Raw genomic sequence first — 20769 nt, 5'->3', positions numbered from 1 at the left:
GCTCCATGCAGATACCTACCTGGATGGAGAATACAGCTCTCACTAAGTAAAAGTACTTTTGAAGTACTACTTAATTCGTTTTTCTGCGTATCTGTACTTTACTATTTGTATTTTTGACAACTTTTACTCTACTACATTCCTAAAGAAAAGATGTACTTTTTACTCGCATCCATTTTCCCTGACACCCAAAAGTACTTTTGGAATGGTCAAGTAGAACAGCAATCTGGTCAAATTCACACACACATCAATATAACGTGTTGTCATTACTGCTGCCTCTGAACTGATGGACTTACTAAACACAAATAATGTGTCTGTAAATTATGTCTGAGTGTTGGTGTGCCCTTGGTAGTCGGTAATTTTTTTTTAAACAATTCAATCGTGCCATCTGGTTGGCTTTATTTAAGGAATTTGAAGTATGACAGTTGAGTACTTTTTCCACCACTGCACTTACACTACCGAAAAGTTTTAGAACACCTACTCATTCAAGGATTTTCTTTATTTTTACTATTATTCTACATTGTAGAATAATAGTGAAGGCATCAAAACTATGAAATAACACATATGGAATCATGTAGTAACAAGACATGTTACACAAATCAAAATATATTTGAGATTCTTCAAAGTAGCCACCCTTTGACTTGATGACAGCTTTGCACACTCTCGGTATTCTCTCAACCAGCTTCATGAGTGGGGGGAGTCACCTGGAATGCATTTCAATTAAGAGGTGTGCCTTAAGTTAATTTGAGGAATTTCATTCCTTAATTCGTTTGAGCCAATCAATTGTGTTGTTGCAAGGTAGGGGTGGTATACAGAAGATATCCCTATTTGGTAAAATACCAAGTCCATATTATGGCAAGAACAGATCAAATAAGCAAAGAGAAACTACAGTCCATCATTAATTTAAGACATGAAGGGTCAGTCAATACGGAACATTTCAAGAACTTTCTTCTTGTGCAGTCACAAAAACCATCAAGCGCTATGATGAAACTGGCTCTCATGAGGACTGCCACAGGAATGGAAGACCCAGAGTTACCTCTACTGTAGAGGATACGTTCATTCGAGTTAGCAGCCTCAGAAATTGCAGCCCAAATAAATGCTTCACAGAGTTCAAGAAACAGACACATCTCAACATCAACTGTTCGGGGGAGACTGTGTGAATCAGGCCGTCATGGTCTAAATGCTGAAAAGAAATCACTACTAAAGGGCACCAATAATAAGAAGAGACTCGATTGTGCCAAGAAACTCAAGCAATGGACATTAGACCGGTGAAAATGTGTCCTTTTGGTACCAACCTGAAAGACACAGTGTTGGTGAATGGATGATCTCTGAATGTGTATTTCCCACTGTAAAGTGGTGTGATGGTGTGGGGGTGCTGGGGTGTGCTTTGCTGGTGACACTGTCAGTGCTTTATTTATAATTCAAGGCACACTTAACCAGTATCCCATCTGGTTTGCGCTTAGTCCCACTATCATTTGTTTTTCAACAGGACAATGACCCAACACACCTCCAGGCTGTGTAAGGGCTATTTTACCAAGAAGGAGAGTGATGGAGTGCTATATCAGATGACCTGGCCTCCACAATGCGCTGACCTCAACCAAATTGAGATGGTTTGTGATGAGTTGGACCGCAGAGTGAAGGAAAAGCAGACAACAAGTGCTCAGCATATGTGGGAACTCCTTCAAGACTGTTGGAAAAGCATTCCAGGTGAAGCTGGTTGAGAGAATGCCAAGTGTGCAAAGCTGTCATCAAGGCAAAGGGTGGCTACTTTGAAGAATCTCAAATATAAAATATATTTTGATTTGTTTAACACTTCTTGTTACTACATGATTCCATGTGTGTTATTTCATAGTTTTGATGTCTTCACTATTATTCTACAATGTAAAAAATAAAGAAAAACCCTTGAATGTGTAGGTGTTCTTAACCTCTGTGCTCTGTGCAGCCCAGTCAAATTATTCCATTCTGATCTCGACTATCCATTTCTGTATGGACCTCACTTTGTGTACGGGGGCATTGCCATGCTGAAATAGGAAAGAGCTTTCCCCAAACTGTTGCCACAAAGTTGGAAGCACAGAATCGTCTAGAATGTCATTGTATGCTGTAGCGTTAAGATTTATTTTCAATGGAACTAAGAGGCCTAGCTCAAACCATGAAAAACAGCCCCAGACCATTATTCCCCCGCTACCAAATTTTACAGTTGGCACTATGCATTCGGGCAGGTAGCGTTCTCCTGGCATCCGCCAATCTCAGATTTGTCCGTCGGACTGCCAGATCGTGAGGCGTGATTCACCACTCCAGAGAACGTGTTTCCACTGCTCCAGAGTCCAATGGCAGGAAAGCTTTACACCACACCAGCCGACGCTTGGCATTGCACATTTTTATCCTAGACCTGTGTACGGCTGCTCGGCCATGGAAACACATTTCATGAAGCTCCTGACGAACAGTTCTTGTTCTGACGTTGCTTCCAGAGGCAGTTTGAAACTCAGTAGTGAGTGTCGCATCCGATGACAGACCATTTTTACGTGCTACGCGCTTCAGCACTTGTCGGTCTCGTTCAGTGAGCTTGTGTGGCCTACCACTTTGCGGCCAATCCGTTATTGCTCCTAGATGTTTCCACTTCACAATAACAGCACTTAGAGTTGACCGGGGAAGCTCTAGCAGGGCAGAAATTTGACCAACTGACTTGTTGGAAAGGTGGAATCTTATGACAGTGCGGTGTTGAAAGTCACAGAACATGGCCTTGGTAAATGGAAAAACTGTTGGGTTTTCTTCATGCTAACTCTATGTCCACTTTTATACATGAGAGCTGTTCTCTCTGGCCACATGGTAAATACCTCTCTGACTCTCCCTCCCCAACACATGACACAAGCCACCAGCTGTTTGTGTTTCATTAACTGTTTAAGCCCAGCATTAACACCTATATATTTACCCTTATAAGGAGGCCAGTGTCTTAGTGTGATATGGCTGTAATCTGATATAACAGGAAATGGAGCACTTCTGAAGGAGAAACTAACTAGATGATTTTGTTGATGATGGTGAATGCACAATGAGGCCATTCAGAGGTCGATGTGTGTTGGTGAAGGGGAGCTGTTGAGAGTTTGTACAGTTTTACAGCTGTTTTGTTCTGTGATTAGCTGATTACAATAACACAATTACAGTGATGTTATTGTATTTGTGAAAGTAAGGATGGCTTAGAAATCGTATGCCGAATGTCTGACGACTTGCATGAAAGCAGGATTCCTTATATTCTGGAATTTAAGATATCATAAATGTCTATTGATTTATAGGAACTGTATATAGATAAATAAGTCGTTCTGTAACGTTGGGTATCATCAGAGTTCCATCTTGGCAGTGGTATTGGGCAGCAGATCTGAATATGTATCCCACAGCCAGAATACAACTCTGTTATATTGTATGAAACTCCAGGTTTTAGCACTGATATATGGCAATGGCCTGGTTATTGTGAGGTTCCTAGGTGGTGTGAGTGTGCAAGTGTGGTCTCTGGGTGTAGAGCTATGTGAGTGTGTGGAGGATGGTTAGTATGTGTAAATGTTTACTGCAGAGGGCACAGCGAGGTTTAGTGTGTGTGTGGGGGTGGGTGGGTGGTCATGTTTAACTATACTTGTGGAGACCAGAAGTCCCAACAAGTATAGTAAACAAACATAACATTTTAAGAACTGGGGACATTTTGTTAGTCTCCACAAGTTATAATGCTATTTCTAGAGGGTTTAGGGTTCTGGTTAGAATTTGTGTTAGGGGTAGGAGCTAGATTTAGGGTAAGGTTTAGGGTAAGATTTGGAGTAAGGGAAGTAGTGAAAATCAGATTTTGAATGGGACTGAATTGAGTGTTCCCACAAGGTCAGTTATACAAGACTGTGTGTGTGTGCCTGTGCATGTGTACATATGTGTGTGTGTGTGTGGTTGTGAGGAGTGCTGTGCTGCTTGACCCTGACATGTTGATCTATCAGCCACTCCTATGCAGCCTCGCACTGCCAAAAGAAAGTTGTTTGGCCAGGGATGAACAGCCGGAAATGTCCCACACACAAACACACACACACACACACGTGCCCTTTTGGCCTAGGATGACGACCAGGGAACCTCCCCTTTGGCTTTCTGATCTCTCCAGCTTAACTCTATACAGTCCATAGTGCACTCTTCACCCCTCTGCCTTTCTCTTCAAAACCACACTGCCACTTTACCTAAGGTTCCGAAACCCTATGAATTTACATGGTAGTTGCATAGGTGCAGTGTATTGACATTGCATTTCCACATTGTTACATGGTACTTCCAACTATTGCTGTCCAAAGATTACAATCTTACTAGAGAAATGTTCACTTTTATATTAACAAAGATAGAACAACCACTAATGATTCTGCTCCAGTCGTTCTCCTTCTTTAAATAGTGTTTGTTACATAAGAAGCTATTAACACAGTGAGATTGCCACAAACAATTACTGTTTGTAATTATGTAACAATCAGTTAGAATGACAGTAAAGCATTTACATGTGCAACCCCAACTCTCTCCCCCCACACCTTTTACTGGATCATTAATAGTGGTAGGTCAGACAACCACATGAGACTAGAGTAAATCACTAAAAGATCACTGTGAGTGGACATCGACATTTCCTCTAAGGTAAAATAAGATTAGACCATTGGCTGTTTGGGTCTGTTGAAGTCTCTCGCTCACTCTGTATCTGTCTGTCTGTCTGTCCCCCTGTTCTCTGTTTCTCTCTGTCTCCCTCTCTGAAATGCTGCCTTAATTTATTCCTGCCTCCTTCTGTCTGAAGTCCTCTCTAGCACACACACACACACACACAGCCAGGGGATGGAGAACTACTAAAGAATGTTACACACACACACACAGCCAGGGGATGGAGAACTACTAAAGAATGTTACACACACACACACACAGCCAGGGGATGGAGAACTACTAAAGAATGTTACACACACACACACAGCCAGGGGATGGAGAACTACTAAAGAATGTTACACACACACACAGCCAGGGGATGGAGAACTACTAAAGAATGTTACACACACACACACAGCCAGGGGATGGAGAACTACTAAAGAATGTTACACACACAGCCAGGGGATGGAGAACTACTAAATAATGTTACACACACAGCCAGGGGATGGAGAACTACTAAATAATGTTACACACACAGCCAGGGGATGGAGAACTACTAAATAATGTTACACACACAGCCAGGGATGGAGAACTACTAAAGAATGTTACACACACACACACAGCCAGGGGATGGAGAACTACTAAAGAATGTTGCACACATAGCCAGGGGATGGAGAACTACTAAAGAATGTTACACACACAGCCAGGGGATGGAGAACTACTAAAGAATGTTACACACACAGCCAGGGGATGGAGAACTACTAAAGAATGTTACACACACAGCCAGGGGATGGAGAACTACTAAATAATGTTACACACACAGCCAGGGGATGGAGAACTACTAAATAATGTTACACACACAGCCAGGGGATGGAGAACTACTAAAGAATGTTACACACACAGCCAGGGGATGGAGAACTACTAAAGAATGTTGCACACATAGCCAGGGGATGGAGAACTACTAAAGAATGTTACACACACAGCCAGGGGATGGAGAACTACTAAAGAATGTTACACACACAGCCAGGGGATGGAGAACTACTAAAGAATGTTGCACACATAGCCAGGGGATGGAGAACTACTAAAGAATGTTACACACACAGCCAGGGGATGGAGAACTACTAAAGAATGTTACACACACAGCCAGGGGATGGAGAACTACTAAAGAATGTTACACACACAGCCAGGGGATGGAGAACTACTAAAGAATGTTACACACACAGCCAGGGGATGGAGAACTACTAAAGAATGTTGCACACATAGCCAGGGGATGGAGAACTACTAAAGAATGTTACACACACAGCCAGGGATGGAGAACTACTAAAGAATGTTACACACACAGCCAGGGGATGGAGAACTACTAAATAATGTTACACACACAGCCAGGGATGGAGAACTACTAAATAATGTTACACACACAGCCAGGGGATGGAGAACTACTAAAGAATGTTACACACACAGCCAGGGGATGGAGAACTACTAGCCAGGGGATGGAGAACTACTAAAGAATGTTACACACACAGCCAGGGGATGGAGAACTACACTAAAGAATGTTACACACACAGCCAGGGGATGGAGAACTACTAAAGAATGTTACACACACAGCCAGGGGATGGAGAACTACTAAAGAATGTTACACACACAGCCAGGGGATGGAGAACTACTAAATAATGTTACACACACAGCCAGGGGATGGAGAACTACTAAATAATGTTACACACACAGCCAGGGGATGGAGAACTACTAAAGAATGTTAAAGAATGTTGCACACACAGCCAGGGGATGGAGAACTACTAAAGAATGTTACACACACATGCCAAATAATGGGGGATGGAGAACTACTAAATAATGTTACACACACAGCCAGGGGATGGAGAACTACTAAAGAATGTTACACACACAGCCAGGGGATGGAGAACTACTAAAGAATGTTACACACACAGCCAGGGGATGGAGAACTACTAAAGAATGTTACACACACAGCCAGGGGATGGAGAACTACTAAATAATGTTACACACACAGCCAGGGGATGGAGAACTACTAAATAATGTTACACACACAGCCAGGGGATGGAGAACTACTAAATAATGTTACACACACAGCCAGGGGATGGAGAACTACTAAAGAATGTTGCACACACAGCCAGGGGATGGAGAACTACTAAAGAATGTTACACACACAGCCAGGGGATGGAGAACTACTAAATAATGTTGCACACACAGCCAGGGGATGGAGAACTACTAAAGAATGTTACACACACAGCCAGGGGATGGAGAACTACTAAATAATGTTACACACACAGCCAGGGGATGGAGAACTACTAAAGAATGTTGCACACATAGCCAGGGGATGGAGAACTACTAAAGAATGTTACACACACAGCCAGGGGATGGAGAACTACTAAATAATGTTACACACACAGCCAGGGGATGGAGAACTACTAAATAATGTTACACACACAGCCAGGGGATGGAGAACTACTAAAGAATGTTACACACACACACACAGCTAGGGGATGGAGAACTACTAAAGAATGTTACACACACAGCCAGGGGATGGAGAACTACTAAAGAATGTTTCACACACACACACACAACCAGGGGATGGAGAACTACTAAAGAATGTTTCACACACACACACACAGCCAGGGGATGGAGAACTACTAAAGAATGTTTCACACACACACAGCCAGGGATGGAGAACTACTAAAGAATGTTTCACACACACACACAGCCAGGGGATGGAGAACTACTAAAGAATGTTTCACACACACACAGCCAGGGGATGGAGAACTACTAAAGAATGTTTCACACACACACACAGCCAGGGGATGGAGAACTACTAAAGAATGTTTCACACACACACAGCCAGGGGATGGAGAACTACTAAAGAAAGTTAAAGTATTTACATTTAGATGTATGGATATAGTTTTATGTACAGTTGTATTACTCAGAGCTGGCTACTGTAATGTTAAATTATCCCCGACATTTTAATATGCTTTCACTCTTCACTTGTGGTAAGATAATGAATGAATGGAAATTCCACTTTCAGACAGCAATTATTGTCTTTATTGAGCAAATGAAAACCATTCCTCCAGTAAAAGCTGCAGCTTTCCCTTGAACCTCTCAGATGGTCTGGTTCCCTGGAGGAAAGACATGAAACTGCACCAACTGCCTGAATATACCACATGGATCCAAATACAGACCCTAAAACTTCCGTTTCATTTCACCACAGTCCAAATACTTAAACTTGTATGACATATTCTGACGGTTGTTTTCTCATTGATTTCAGGTTTGAAGACCCTCTGTGTGTGAAAGTGTGTGTGTGTGTTTGGGATGAAGTGCCTGTGGGGGGGACACTTTCCGCTGATCATCCTGCTCTACCTGTTAGGAGACGTCACCTCACAGGTTAACCCAGGTGAGTGTTGGCATGGGAATGGTATGGAGAAAGTTGTGTGTGTGTGTGTGTGTGTGTGTGTGTGTGTGTGTGTGTGTGTGTGTGTGTGTGTGTGTGTGTGTGTGTGTGTGTGTGTGTGTGTGTGTGTATGTGTGTGTGTGTTTCTGATAGGTGAGAATTGTCTGTTAATTGAATGATTAGAATATTCCGCCCTGAAACATAATTGTATGGAATTGATTAGAATGTATAAAATCATAATCAATACATGTGTCGTCCTAGTCAGAATTAGGGTAAAACAATATGTCTTTATGGTATTTTAAACACAGACTGTCTAAGCTTGGTGCCGACCTGACTAGAGATTTGGGAGAGAGAGGGGAGTACGTCAAGGACAAGGTCACTATCTCTGTTGGCTGGGTAGTGAGACAGACAGTGTGTGCGTAGCAGGACATGTGTGTGCGTATGTTTGTGTGTATGTGTGTACGTATGTTTGTGTGTATGTGTGTGCGTATGTTTGTGTGTGGGTGTGGGAAGTCAGTATAAAATCAACTGTTTTGTATTCTTGACTTTAGAATGTTCCGTGAATAAACCTTTTTGACTATTTCGCTGGGCCTCCGTCTGTTTCATTCGACCAGGATCTTACACATTCTGGTTTGCAGACTGAGAGTAATATAATTAAATTGGGTTATGTACCTGGAGAACATAATTATCTTATCAGTTTCCATTTGGTGGCCTTAACTGCTACTGCTGTCTCTTTGATGTGAGTGGGACTGTTCTGTTGTCCATGGGTCTCCACTGTTCTGCTGTCCATGGGTCTCTCCACTGTTCTGTTGTCCATGGGTCTCCACTGTTCTGTTGTCCATGGCTCTCCACTGTTCTGTTGTCTATGGGTCTTCACTGTTCTGTTGTCCATGGGTCTCTCCACTGTTCTGTTGTCCATGGGTCTCCACTGTTCTGTTGTCCATGGGTCTCCACTGTTCTGTTGTCCATGGGTCTCCACTGTTCTGTTGTCCATGGGGCTCTCCACTGTTCTGTTGTCCATGGGTCTCCACTGTTCTGTTGTCCATGGGTCTCCACTGTTATGTTGTTCATGGGTCTCCACTGTTCTGTTGTCCATGGGTCTCCACTGTTATGTTGTCCATTGGTCTCCACTGTTCTGTTGTCCATGGGTCTCCACTGTTCTGTTGTCCATGGGTCTCCACTGTTCTGTTGTCTATGGGTCTCCACTGTTCTGTTGTCCATGGGTCTCCACTGTTCTGTTGTCCATGGGTCTCCACTGTTCTGTTGTCCATGTGTCTTCACTGTTATGTTGTTCATGGGTCTCCACTGTTCTGTTGTCCATGGGTCTCCACTGTTCTGTTGTCCATTGGTCTCCACTGTTCTGTTGTCCATGGGTCTCCACTGTTCTGTTGTCCATGGGTCTCTCCACTGTTCTGTTGTCCATGGGTCTCTCCACTGTTCTGTTGTCCATGGGTCTCTTCACTGTTCTGTTGTCCATGGGTCTCTCCACTGTTCTGTTGTCCATGGGTCTCTCCACTATTCTGTTGTCCATGGGTCTTCACTGTTCTGTTGTCCATGGGTCACTTCACTGTTCTGTTGTCCATGGGTCTTCACTGTTCTGTTGTCCATGGGTCTCCACTGTTCTGTTGTCCATGGGTCTCTTCACTGTTCTGTTGTCCATGGGTCTCTCTACTGTTCTGTTGTCCATGGGTCTCTCCACTGTTCTGTTCCCACTCTAGGGGTGATTCACTGAGGGAAAGTGTGATGTCAATGAGACAAGCAATTATATTTTACTAGGAAACCCAGTGGCAACATTTGGTGTGCCGAGATGGAGCACTAACACCTTGGCAACAGCCATCATCAAGAACTGAGAAATGCAATCACCTTGGACTGTAGTATGTGTCACAACATCATAGAGCTGCTTTCATTAAATATACGTTTAGAATTGTATAAAAGAGCAGGGCACAGGGCCAAGCAATAGACCTAGGAGTGTGTGTGTGTGCACACGAGAGCTTGCGCGTCTGCACGTGCGTGTGTGCTTTGAGGTCTTTTACAGCTGTGGCGTGGCAGTCTATACTCTGAGGGAGATAATTGTACAGTCAGTCCTCCACATTAACATTGCTGTTTAATTACATCCTGCTCAAGGCAAACTACAAACACACCAGAACATTTTTCACTAACTCGTCTGGGGCGCCTAAAAGTAAACAAAGGCTATGTTTCATATGCTGTAAACTTGTATTTATCTGTAGCTTGGTGCAGCGAAATGACCATTCGTTTTTGTGGACTTTCATGATCATACATAACAACTTTAACATATTTTTCAGTGGAGTGACACACACACTTGACACGCCCTTCTCTCCATTCATGTGTGTATTTTACAGCCTACAATGTGGCTGATCTTTAAGACTAGCCTGATGCTATAATGGCAGGCTGAGCAAGAGAGTAGGTTTTAAGAAGAGGGTGTTCTCTCCAATGGGACAGAGCAGTGGTGGGTGCTGTGGTTGTTTTCAGGCCTCTCTACATCTCGTTATGACAGTTGATAGAAGTCTCTGATCTGGTTTACCAGATATACAGCAGTGGATCATCTTGACAGTGTCCAGCTTTCACCTATCTCTATTACTCAATGTATAGTCCAGCGTTATACAGTTTTTCTCTCTTGCTCCATCTCTACTCCAGCCTTATAGTCCCTCTCTATTTCTCCTCCATCTATCTCTACTAAAGCCTTATTCCAGAGTCTCTATATGGCTCCCAGTCTACAGCGAAAATCTTGTCGCCCACTCAGAGTGGAAATAGAAAAGACAGAGATGGTATAACAGCACTGTTCAAGGATTTTAAAAAGGGGAAAGTTGGCATCACCTTGCCTCTCAGTGTTACTAAATGCAGCCATGCAAATTTTCTGCATTCTGATATTTATTTTTCTTCATCCATGCAACAGAATGGTAGTTAGACACAGTAAGACCTGTGCTGGAGTCAACAAGACTCATAGCAAATTTGTTGAGTGACAAAGGACTTAAAGATATAGCTTATTGGACAGACACACAATTCCCTCATCCATTCTCTTGCGTTTAGGAAGTCTTTGTCTAGTCTAGAGGATTTGAAATATGGAAATAATGATGATTTCTCCCTCACTTGTCTTCAAAATGATTGTCCCACAATGGGGCATATTTTGGTTTTAGAACATTTTGTTGAATGAATTTAAAGTAACTTTGGCCATGTTCCGATCCATTGGTACTCTGCACTCCACCACTTCTAAGTGGTGAACAACAATCCCAGCAAATACACATGGCAAGCCCCTTTCCATGTACATTCCTGCTGTCAGAATGTCTGGAATGCATTAACCACAGACTCCAGTGGGATAGCTGGATCCTCTGCCTGCACACACACACACACACACACACACGCACACACACACACACACACACACACATACATACACACACACACACACACGCACACACACACACACACACACACACACACACACACACACACAATATATCTTCAACTCCCACCAAGGTCAGGTCATCCAGTTGTTTTAGCCTATCTTGAGCCTCTGCGATATTGCTCTCATATTAAAACAATAGAAAGGTTATGAGAGTTTACGCGAGACGGTCACAAACTAAATTTACTATAATATCAGAGCCTGGAGCCTGTGGTTAGACAGCAAACACGATGGAACAAGCCTGTCTTTCACTGGCCAGGGCACATAGAAAAAAAATAAGTGGTAAGAGAGGGAAAGAAGCCACTTGGAGCTGGATCGGTGTGTGTATGCTGTGTGCGTGCATGTGAACTGTAAGAGTGTATTAGCCAATGGTGACGTTACAGGGGTCCTCTCTCTCTCCTCTCCTCTCTCTCTCTCTCCCCACCCCCCTCTCTATATATTGAGTGAGGAGAACAAGTATTTGATACACTGGCGATTTTGCAAGTTTTCCTACTTACAAAGCATGTAGAGGTCTGTAATTTTTATCATAGGTACACTTCAACTGTGAGAGACGGAATCTAAAAAAAATCCAGAAAATCACATTGTATGATTTTTAAATAATTAATTTGCATTTTATTGCATGACATAACTATTTGATACATCAGAAAAGCAGAACCTAATATTTGTTATTGAAACCTTTGTTTGCAATTACAGAGATCATAAGTTTCCTGTAGTTCTTGACCAGGTTTGCACATACTGCAGCAGGGATTTTGGCCCACTCCTCCATACAGACCTTCTCCAGATCCTTCAAGTTTCGGGGCTGCCGCTGGGCAATACGGACTCTCAGCTCCCTCCAAAGATATTCTATTGGGTTCAGGTCTGGAGACTGGCTAGGCCACTCCAGGACCTTGAGATGCTTCTTACAGAGCCACTCCTTAGTTGCCTCCTTAGTTGACTGTGTGTTTCGGGTTGTTGTCATGCTGGAAGACCCAGCCACGACCCAATATCAATGCTCTTACTGAGGGAAGGTAGTTGGCCAAGATCTCGCGATACATGGCCCCATCCATCCTCCCCTCAATACGGTGCAGTCGTCCTGTCCCCTTTGCAGAAAAGCATCCCCAAAGAATGATGTTTCCACCTCCATGCTTCACGGTTAGGATGGTGTTCTTGGGGTTGTACTCATCCTTCTTTTTCCTCCAAACACGGCGAGTGGAGTTTAGACCAAAAAGCTATATTTTTGTCTCATCAGACCACATGACCTTCTCCCATTCCTCCTCTGGATCATCCAGATGGTCATTAGCAAACTTCAGATGGGCCTGGACATGCGCTGGTTTGAGCAGGGGGACCTTGCGTGCACTGCAGGATTTTAATCCATGACGGCGTAGTGTGTTACTAATAGTTTTCTTTGAGACTGTGGTCCCAGCTCTCTTCAGGTCATTGACCAGGTCCTGCGTGTAGTTCTGGGCTGATCCCTCACCTTCCTCATGATCATTGATGCCCCACGAGGTGAGATCTTGCATGGAGCCCCAGACCGAGGCTGATTGACCGTCATCTTGAACTTCTTCCATTTTCAAATAATCGCGCCAACAGTTGTTGCCTTCTCACCAAGCTGCTTGCCTATTGTCCTGTAGCCCATCCCAGCCTTGTGCAGGTCTACAATTTTATCCCTGATGTCCTAACACCCTCTGGTCTTGGCCATTGTGGAGAGGTTGGAGTCTGTTTGATTGAGTGTGTGGACAGGTGTCTTTTATACAGGTAACAAGTTCAAACATGTGCAGTCAATACAGGTAATGAGTGGAGAACAGGGGGGCTTCTTAAAGAAAAACAGGTCTGTGAGAGCCGGAATTCTTACTGGTTGGTAGGTGATCAAATACTTATGTCATGCAATTAAATGCAAATTAATTACTTAAAAATCATACAATGTGATTTTCTGGATTTTTGTTTTAGATTCTGTCTCTCACAGTTGAAGTGTACCTATGATAAAAATTACAGACCTCTACATGCTTTGTAAGTAGGAAAACCTGCAAAATCGGCAGTGTATCAAATAGTTGTTCTCCCCACTGATATATATATATATATATATATATATATATATATATATATATATATATATATATATATATATATGCATGCTTTAGTTTAGGATGGAGTCTGACTTAGCCACTGGTAATGACTCTTATTTTCACCAACTATATCCCAAGAAATATCAAACACTTTCTCTGCCTTCTCCTCCTTTGTCTGTGGGCTGAGCATTTGGATCTGTCTGGCTGTAGTTGATGGAACATTATATTTATTATGGATCCGTTTACTTATTTTCACCAAGTGAATCGCAGATAATGTTGTTGTTCAGAGTTTCATTCTGTTGTATTTGTGTCCTGCAGTGACAATAATATCATGAGCTTCATTCACGCAATATTAAGTAATAAGACATGTAAATAATGTGATTTTTCAGTTACTCTAGTCTGAAATCAATAAACTATCAATGCCTGCAAATTCAGGACTCGTCTTCCCCTACTTCTCTCTTTCTCTCTCTGGTTCTCTTTCTCCCTGCCTCTGTTTGCAGTGGACACCTGTATGTGAATGGACTCATGTTTCTCTTCGTTCACTCAGACCAGTGGTGAAATACCATGGTCAACTAGCCCAACCTCCACCACTCATTAGGGAAATATTTTCAACACGCAAAAGAGCACAGATCTGTGAAAAATTATCAAATATACTATAATCTGCAGCGTGATTTTATTTGAAACATTATTTTACCAGAGGTGAGTAAACTGCAGTAAAAATGTTATGGATGTTTTTCTCACTTATGGAAGGGTTTCCCAAACCTGGGGGGCCAGGATCGAGTATCTGAACTGCCTGGAGAGCCAATTAAATGTTTCCAAATACAATTGCAGATGTTATCACATTTGATTGCAATTATATTACCAAGATTACCACAAATAGACTGGAAATATGAGAAGTGTGTGATGATTATGGCTGATGTCTGTTGGGGCATGAGGGAGGGGAGGGATGGAGGAGGTCAGGGGAAGATAAAGAAAGGGGGAGGATGGAAGGGAGGATCAGGGATCTGCAGAGGAGAAAAAAGGCAGTCTCACATCAGGAATAATTTTTTGTTTTGGGACTGATCTCTTTCTGAATTGAATCTCACCATCACTGCCAGGATGAACTCTGCAAGGTTTCCCCATCTTGACTTTTAAGCAAATATTTGTAAGAGAGAGGGAGGACAGAAAGGAAGGATAAAAAAGCGAGGGAGGACAGAAAGGGCCTTGAGCATTGTGTGTTCTGTGTGCTGTTTCTGGCAGTTTCACAAAGACTTTCCTGTGTCTCAGACAGAGCTGAGCTGAGGGGCCATGCTGAAGGGAGAGTCCCCCTGGCCTGCACCACCTCCTCTACTCCCTGTGACCATCCATCATACTGTACACTACAGAAACACTCTATCTCTCTCACCAAGTGTCCCCTTGCATTTCCTCTGCCTCTCCTACTGAACAGTCAACCCTGTGCGCACACACTGTACACTCACACTGTACACTCACACTGTACACCCACACACTCACACTGTACACTCACACTGTACACCCACACACTCACACTGTACACCCACACACTCACACTGTACACTCACACTGTACACCCACACACTCACACTGTACACCCACACACTCACACTGTACACTCACACTGTACACCCACACACTCACACTGTACACTCACACTGTACACCCACACACTCACACTGTACACTCACACTGTACACCCACACACTCACACTGTACACCCACACACTCACACTGTACACTCACACTGTACACCCACACACTCACACTGTACACTCACACTGTACACCCACACACTCACACTGTACACCCACACACTCACACTGTACACTCACACTGTACACCCACACACTCACACTGTACACTCACACTGTACACCCACACACTCACACTCAAACAGGACATCTATACAGTTTGCTGAAATGTTCTGCAAAATCATCTAAGACATTGGTTGGGTTGTATTCAAGTTAATTGTTAACATCAGTTTTCTACTGAGTAGAGAAGACAGTTGAAGCAGTGATTATAAACCATAAACCTCAATAAATACTCAATATACACTCAGCCCTGCTGGGATTATATTGATGGAAAATCACCTTTTATTTTTACTCTTAGAAACAGCAACAAAAGTAAAAGATACTCTATTTCAGGCTTGTAAAAGTGAATAGATACCATCTACACTGAGTATACAAAACATTAAGAACCCCTGATCTTTTCATGAGACTGACCAGGTGAAAGCTATGATCCCTTACTGATGCCACTTGTTAAATCCACTTGAATCAGTGTATATGAAGGGGAGGAGACAGGTTAAAAAATGATTATAAAACCTTCAGACAATTGAGACACAGACTGTGTATGTGTGCCATTCAGACGGTGAATAGGCAAGACAAAACATAAACGTTTTTTTATTGTAGAAGAAAGTAGAAGGCGGGTGTATGTCTGTGATTAGACAGATAAGCCTGGTCAATACAGACTATGGGTTTGTCTGAGAGCTCAGCACTCCCACCAGTAACAAAGAATCCAAACCGGCCGTGCGCCATCGTGCATATATGTATTTTGTCCCCCCCACACCAAACGCGATCATGACACGCAGGTTAAAATATCAAAACAAACTCTTAACCAATTACATTAATTTGGGGACAGGTCGAAAAGCATTAAACATTTATTGCAATTTAGCTAGCTAGCTTGCAGTTGCTAGCTAATTTGTCCAATTTAGCTAGCTTGCTGTCACTAGATAATTTATCCTGGGATATAAACATTGAGTTGTTATTTTACCTGAAATACACAAGGTCCTCTACTCCGACAATTAATCCACACATAAAATGGTCATCCGAATCATTTCTAGTCATCTCTACTCCTAGGCTTTTTCTTCTTTTGACTTTATATTGCGATTGGCAACTTTCATAAATTAGGTGCATTACCGCCACGACCTCGTTTGTCTTTCAGTCACCCACGTGGGTATAACCAATGAGGAGATGGCACGTGGGTACCTGCTTCTATAAACCAATGAGGAGATGGGAGAGGCAGGACTTGCAGCGTGATCTGCGTCAGAAATAGAACTGACTTCTCTTTTAGTCCTTTGCAATGCAGACGCTCGTTGGCGCGCCCGAGCAGTGTGGATGCAATAATTGAAGAATGTAGATTTCTACATGTAGACGCGAGCATTGTGGTCAGCCTGTAAAAGTTACTACCACACAACTTGGTGTAGCGGAGGTGGTCCAGACCTGAATATTTCTTGAGCTATTGCCTATATTAGGGATCCCAACCTGCGGGCCGAATTCGGTTGTGTGTGGTTTTATTTGGCTCCCCAAAGAACGTTTTTTTGGGGGGTTACATTTTCATTGTTAGACATAAACTGTAAAAACACCAAGAAATTAGATCCAAGTGATTTTCATTTGGGGAATCTGTTCCCAAGTATTTCCATGCATAATAGAGACGTGATCATATACAAATCAAATCAAATCAAATTTTATTTGTCACATACACATGGTTAGCAGATGTTAATGCGAGTGTAGCGAAATGCTTGTGCTTCTAGTTCCGACAATGCAGTAATAACCAACAAGTAATCTAACTAACAATTCCAAAACTACTGTCTTATACACAGTGTAAGGGGATAAAGAATATGTACATAAGGATATATGAATGAGTGATGGTACAGAGCAGCATAGGCAAGATACAGTAGATGGTATCGAGTACAGTATATACATATGAGATGAGTATGTAAACAAAGTGGGATGAGTATGTAAACAAAGTGGCATAGTTAAAGTGGCTAGTGATACATGTATTACATAAGGATACAGTCGATGATATAGAGTACAGTATATACGTATGCATATGAGATGAATAATGTAGGGTAAGTAACATTATATAAGGTAGCATTGTTTAAAGTGGCTAGTGATATATTTACATCATTTCCCATCAATTCCCATTATTAAAGTGGCTGGAGTTGAGTCAGTGTCAGTGTGTTGGCAGCAGCCACTCAATGTTAGTGGTGGCTGTTTAACAGTCTGATGGCCTTGAGATAGAAGCTGATTTTCAGTCTCTCTGTCCCAGCTTTGATGCACCTGTACTGACCTCGCCTTCTGGATGATAGCGGGGTGAACAGGCAGTGGCTCGGGTGGTTGATGTCCTTGATGATCTTTATGGCCTTCCTGTAACATCGGGTGGTGTAGGTGTCCTGGAGGGCAGGTAGTTTGCCCCCGGTGATGTGTTGTGCAGACCTCACTACCCTCTGGAGAGCCTTACGGTTGAGGGCGGAGCAGTTGCCGTACCAGGCGGTGATACAGCCCGCCAGGATGCTCTCGATTGTGCATCTGTAGAAGTTTGTGAGTGCTTTTGGTGACAAGCCGAATTTCTTCAGCCTCCTGAGGTTGAAGAGGCGCTGCTGCGCCTTCTTCATGATGCTGTCTGTGTGAGTGGACCAATTCAGTTTGTCTGTGATGTGTATGACGAGGAACTTTAAACTTGCTACCCTCTCCACTACTGTTCCATCGATGTGGATAGGGGGGTGTTCCCTCTGCTGTTTCCTGAAGTCCACAATCATCTCCTTAGTTTTGTTGACGTTGAGTGTGAGGTTATTTTCCTGACACCACACTCCGAGGGCCCTCACCTCCTCCCTGTAGGCCGTCTCGTCGTTGTTGGTAATCAAGCCTACCACTGTTGTGTCGTCCGCAAACTTGATGATTGAGTTGGAGCGTGCGTGGCCACGCAGTCGTGGGTGAACAGGGAGTACAGGAGAGGGCTCAGAACGCACCCTTGTGGGGCCCCAGTGTTGAGGATCAGCGGGGAGGAGATGTTGTTGCCTACCCTCACCACCTGGGGGCGGCCCGTCAGGAAGTCCAGTACCCAGTTGCACAGGGCAGGGTCGAGACCCAGGGTCTCGAGCTTGATGATGAGCTTGGAGGGTACTATGGTGTTGAATGCCGAGCTGTAGTCAATGAACAGCATTCTCACATAGGTATTCCTCTTGTCCAGATGGGTTAGGGCAGTGTGCAGTGTGGTTGAGATTGCATCGTCTGTGGACCTATTTGGGCGGTAAGCAAATTGGAGTGGGTCTAGGGTGTCAGGTAGGGTGGAGGTGATATGGTCCTTGACTAGTCTCTCAAAGCACTTCATGATGACGGAAGTGAGTGCTATGGGGCGGTAGTCGTTTAGCTCAGTTACCTTAGCTTTCTTGGGAACAGGAACAATGGTGGCCCTCTTGAAGCATGTGGGAACAGCAGACTGGTATAGGGATTGATTGAATATGTCCGTAAACACACCGGCCAGCTGGTCTGCACATGCTCTGAGGGCGCGGCTGGGGATGCCGTCTGGGCCTGCAGCCTTGCGAGGGTTAACACGTTTAAATGTCTTACTCACCTCGGCTGCAGTGAAGGAGAGACCGCATGTTTTCGTTGCAGGCCGTGTCAGTGGCACTGTATTGTCCTCAAAGCGGGCAAAAAAGTTATTTAGTCTGCCTGGGAGCAAGACATCCTGGTCCGTGACTGGGCTGGATTTCTTCCTGTAGTCCGTGATTGACTGTAGACCCTGCCACATGCCTCTTGTGTCTGAGCCGTTGAATTGAGATTCTACTTTGTCTCTGTACTGACGCTTAGCTTGTTTGATAGCCTTGCGGAGGGAATAGCTGCACTGTTTGTATTCGCCATGTTACCAGACACCTTGCCCTGATTAAAAGCAGTGGTTCGCGCTTTCAGTTTCACGCGAATGCTGCCATCAATCCACGGTTTCTGGTTAGGGAATGTTTTAATCGTTGCTATGGGAATGACATCTTCAACGCACGTTCTAATGAACTCGCACACCGAATCAGCGTATTTGTCAATATTGTTATCTGACGCAATACGAAACATCTCCCAGTCCACGTGATGGAAGCAGTCTTGGAGTGTGGAGTCAGCTTGGTCAGACAAGCGTTGGACAGACCTCAGCGTGGGAGCCTCTTGTTTTAGTTTCTGTCTGTAGGCAGGGATCAACAAAATGGAGTCGTTGTCAGCTTTTCCGAAAGGGGGGCGGGGCAGGGCCTTATATGCGTCGCGGAAGTTAGAGTAACAATGATCCAAGGTCTTTCCACCCCTGGTTGCGCAATCGATATGATGATAAAATTTAGGGAGTCTTGTTTTCAGATTAGCCTTGTTAAAATCCCCAGCTACAATGAATGCAGCCTCCGGATAAATGGTTTCCAGTTTGCAAAGAGTTAAATAAAGTTCGTTCAGAGCCATCGATGTGTCTGCTTGGGGGGGGGGATATATACGGCTGTGATTATAATCGAAGAGAGTTCTCTTGGTAGATAATGCGGTCTACATTTGATTGTGAGGAATTCTAAATCAGGTGAACAGAAGGATTTGAGTTCCTGTATGTTTCTTTCATCACACCATGTCACGTTAGCCATAAGGCATACGCCCCCGCCCCTCTTCTTACCACGTTCATCTGTACAAACAATAATACGCAAGTATAAACACCATGGGACCACACAGCTGTCATACAGCTCAGGAAGGCGACGCGTTCTGTCTCCTAGACATTCATGTACTTTGGTGCGAAAAGTGCCAATAAATCCCAGAACAATAGGTACAATAGGGTACAAAAGTATCTATGTCCATAGTAAAACAAGTCCTATATCGACATAACCTAAAAGGCCGCTCAGCAAGGAAGAAGCTACTACTCCAAAACAGCCATAAAAAAGCCAGACTGGTTATCAACTGCACATGGGGACAAACATTGTACTTTTTGGAGAAATGTCCTCTGGTCTGATGAAGCAAAAATAGAACTGTTTGGCCGTAATGACCATCGTTATGTTTGGAGGAAAAAGGGGGAGGCTTGCAAGCTGAAGAACACCATCCCAACCGTGAAGGACGGGTGTGGCAGCATCAAGTTGTGGCGGTGCTTTGCTGCAGGAGGGACTGGTGCTCTTCACAAAATAGATGGCATCAATAGGAAAATTATGTGGATATATTGAAGCAACATCTCAAGACATCAGTCGGGAAGTTAAATCGCAAATGGGTCTTTCAAATGGACAATGACCCCAAGCATACTTCCAAAGTTGTGGCAAAATGGCTTGAGGACAACAAAGTCAAGGTATTGGAGTGGCCATCACAAAGCCCTGACCTCAATCCTATAGAACATTTGTGGGCAGAACTAAAAAAGCATATGCAAGCAAGGAGGCCAACAAACCTGACTCAGTTACACCAGCTCTGTCAGGAGGAATGTGCCAAAATTCACCCAACTTATTGTGGGAAGCTTGTGGAAGGCTACCCAAAACATTTGACCCAAGTTAAACAATTTAAAGA

The 20769-nt window shown here is 43.6% G+C and overlaps 1 protein-coding gene across 4 annotated transcripts in view; it reads left to right on the top strand.

Annotated features, from left to right (window-relative positions):
• Positions 1–20769, top strand: part of LOC112251155 (discoidin domain-containing receptor 2-like) — a 54182-nt gene that overhangs the window by 17873 nt on the left and 15540 nt on the right. For all 4 annotated transcript variants that reach the window (XM_042322262.1, XM_024421941.2, XM_024421942.2 and 1 more), the window contains exon 2: positions 7919–8044. In XM_042322262.1, coding sequence (XP_042178196.1) covers positions 7963–8044 — 82 coding nt within the window. In that variant the 5' untranslated portion in view covers positions 7919–7962. The remainder of the gene's footprint in view (positions 1–7918; positions 8045–20769) is intronic.

Source organism: Oncorhynchus tshawytscha, linkage group LG05 (assembly GCF_018296145.1).
Source record: "Oncorhynchus tshawytscha isolate Ot180627B linkage group LG05, Otsh_v2.0, whole genome shotgun sequence".
Classification (NCBI taxonomy): Eukaryota; Metazoa; Chordata; class Actinopteri; order Salmoniformes; family Salmonidae; genus Oncorhynchus; species Oncorhynchus tshawytscha.
The sequence above is the reverse complement of the archived record's forward strand: the minus strand, read 5'-3'. Positions and strand labels throughout refer to the sequence as shown.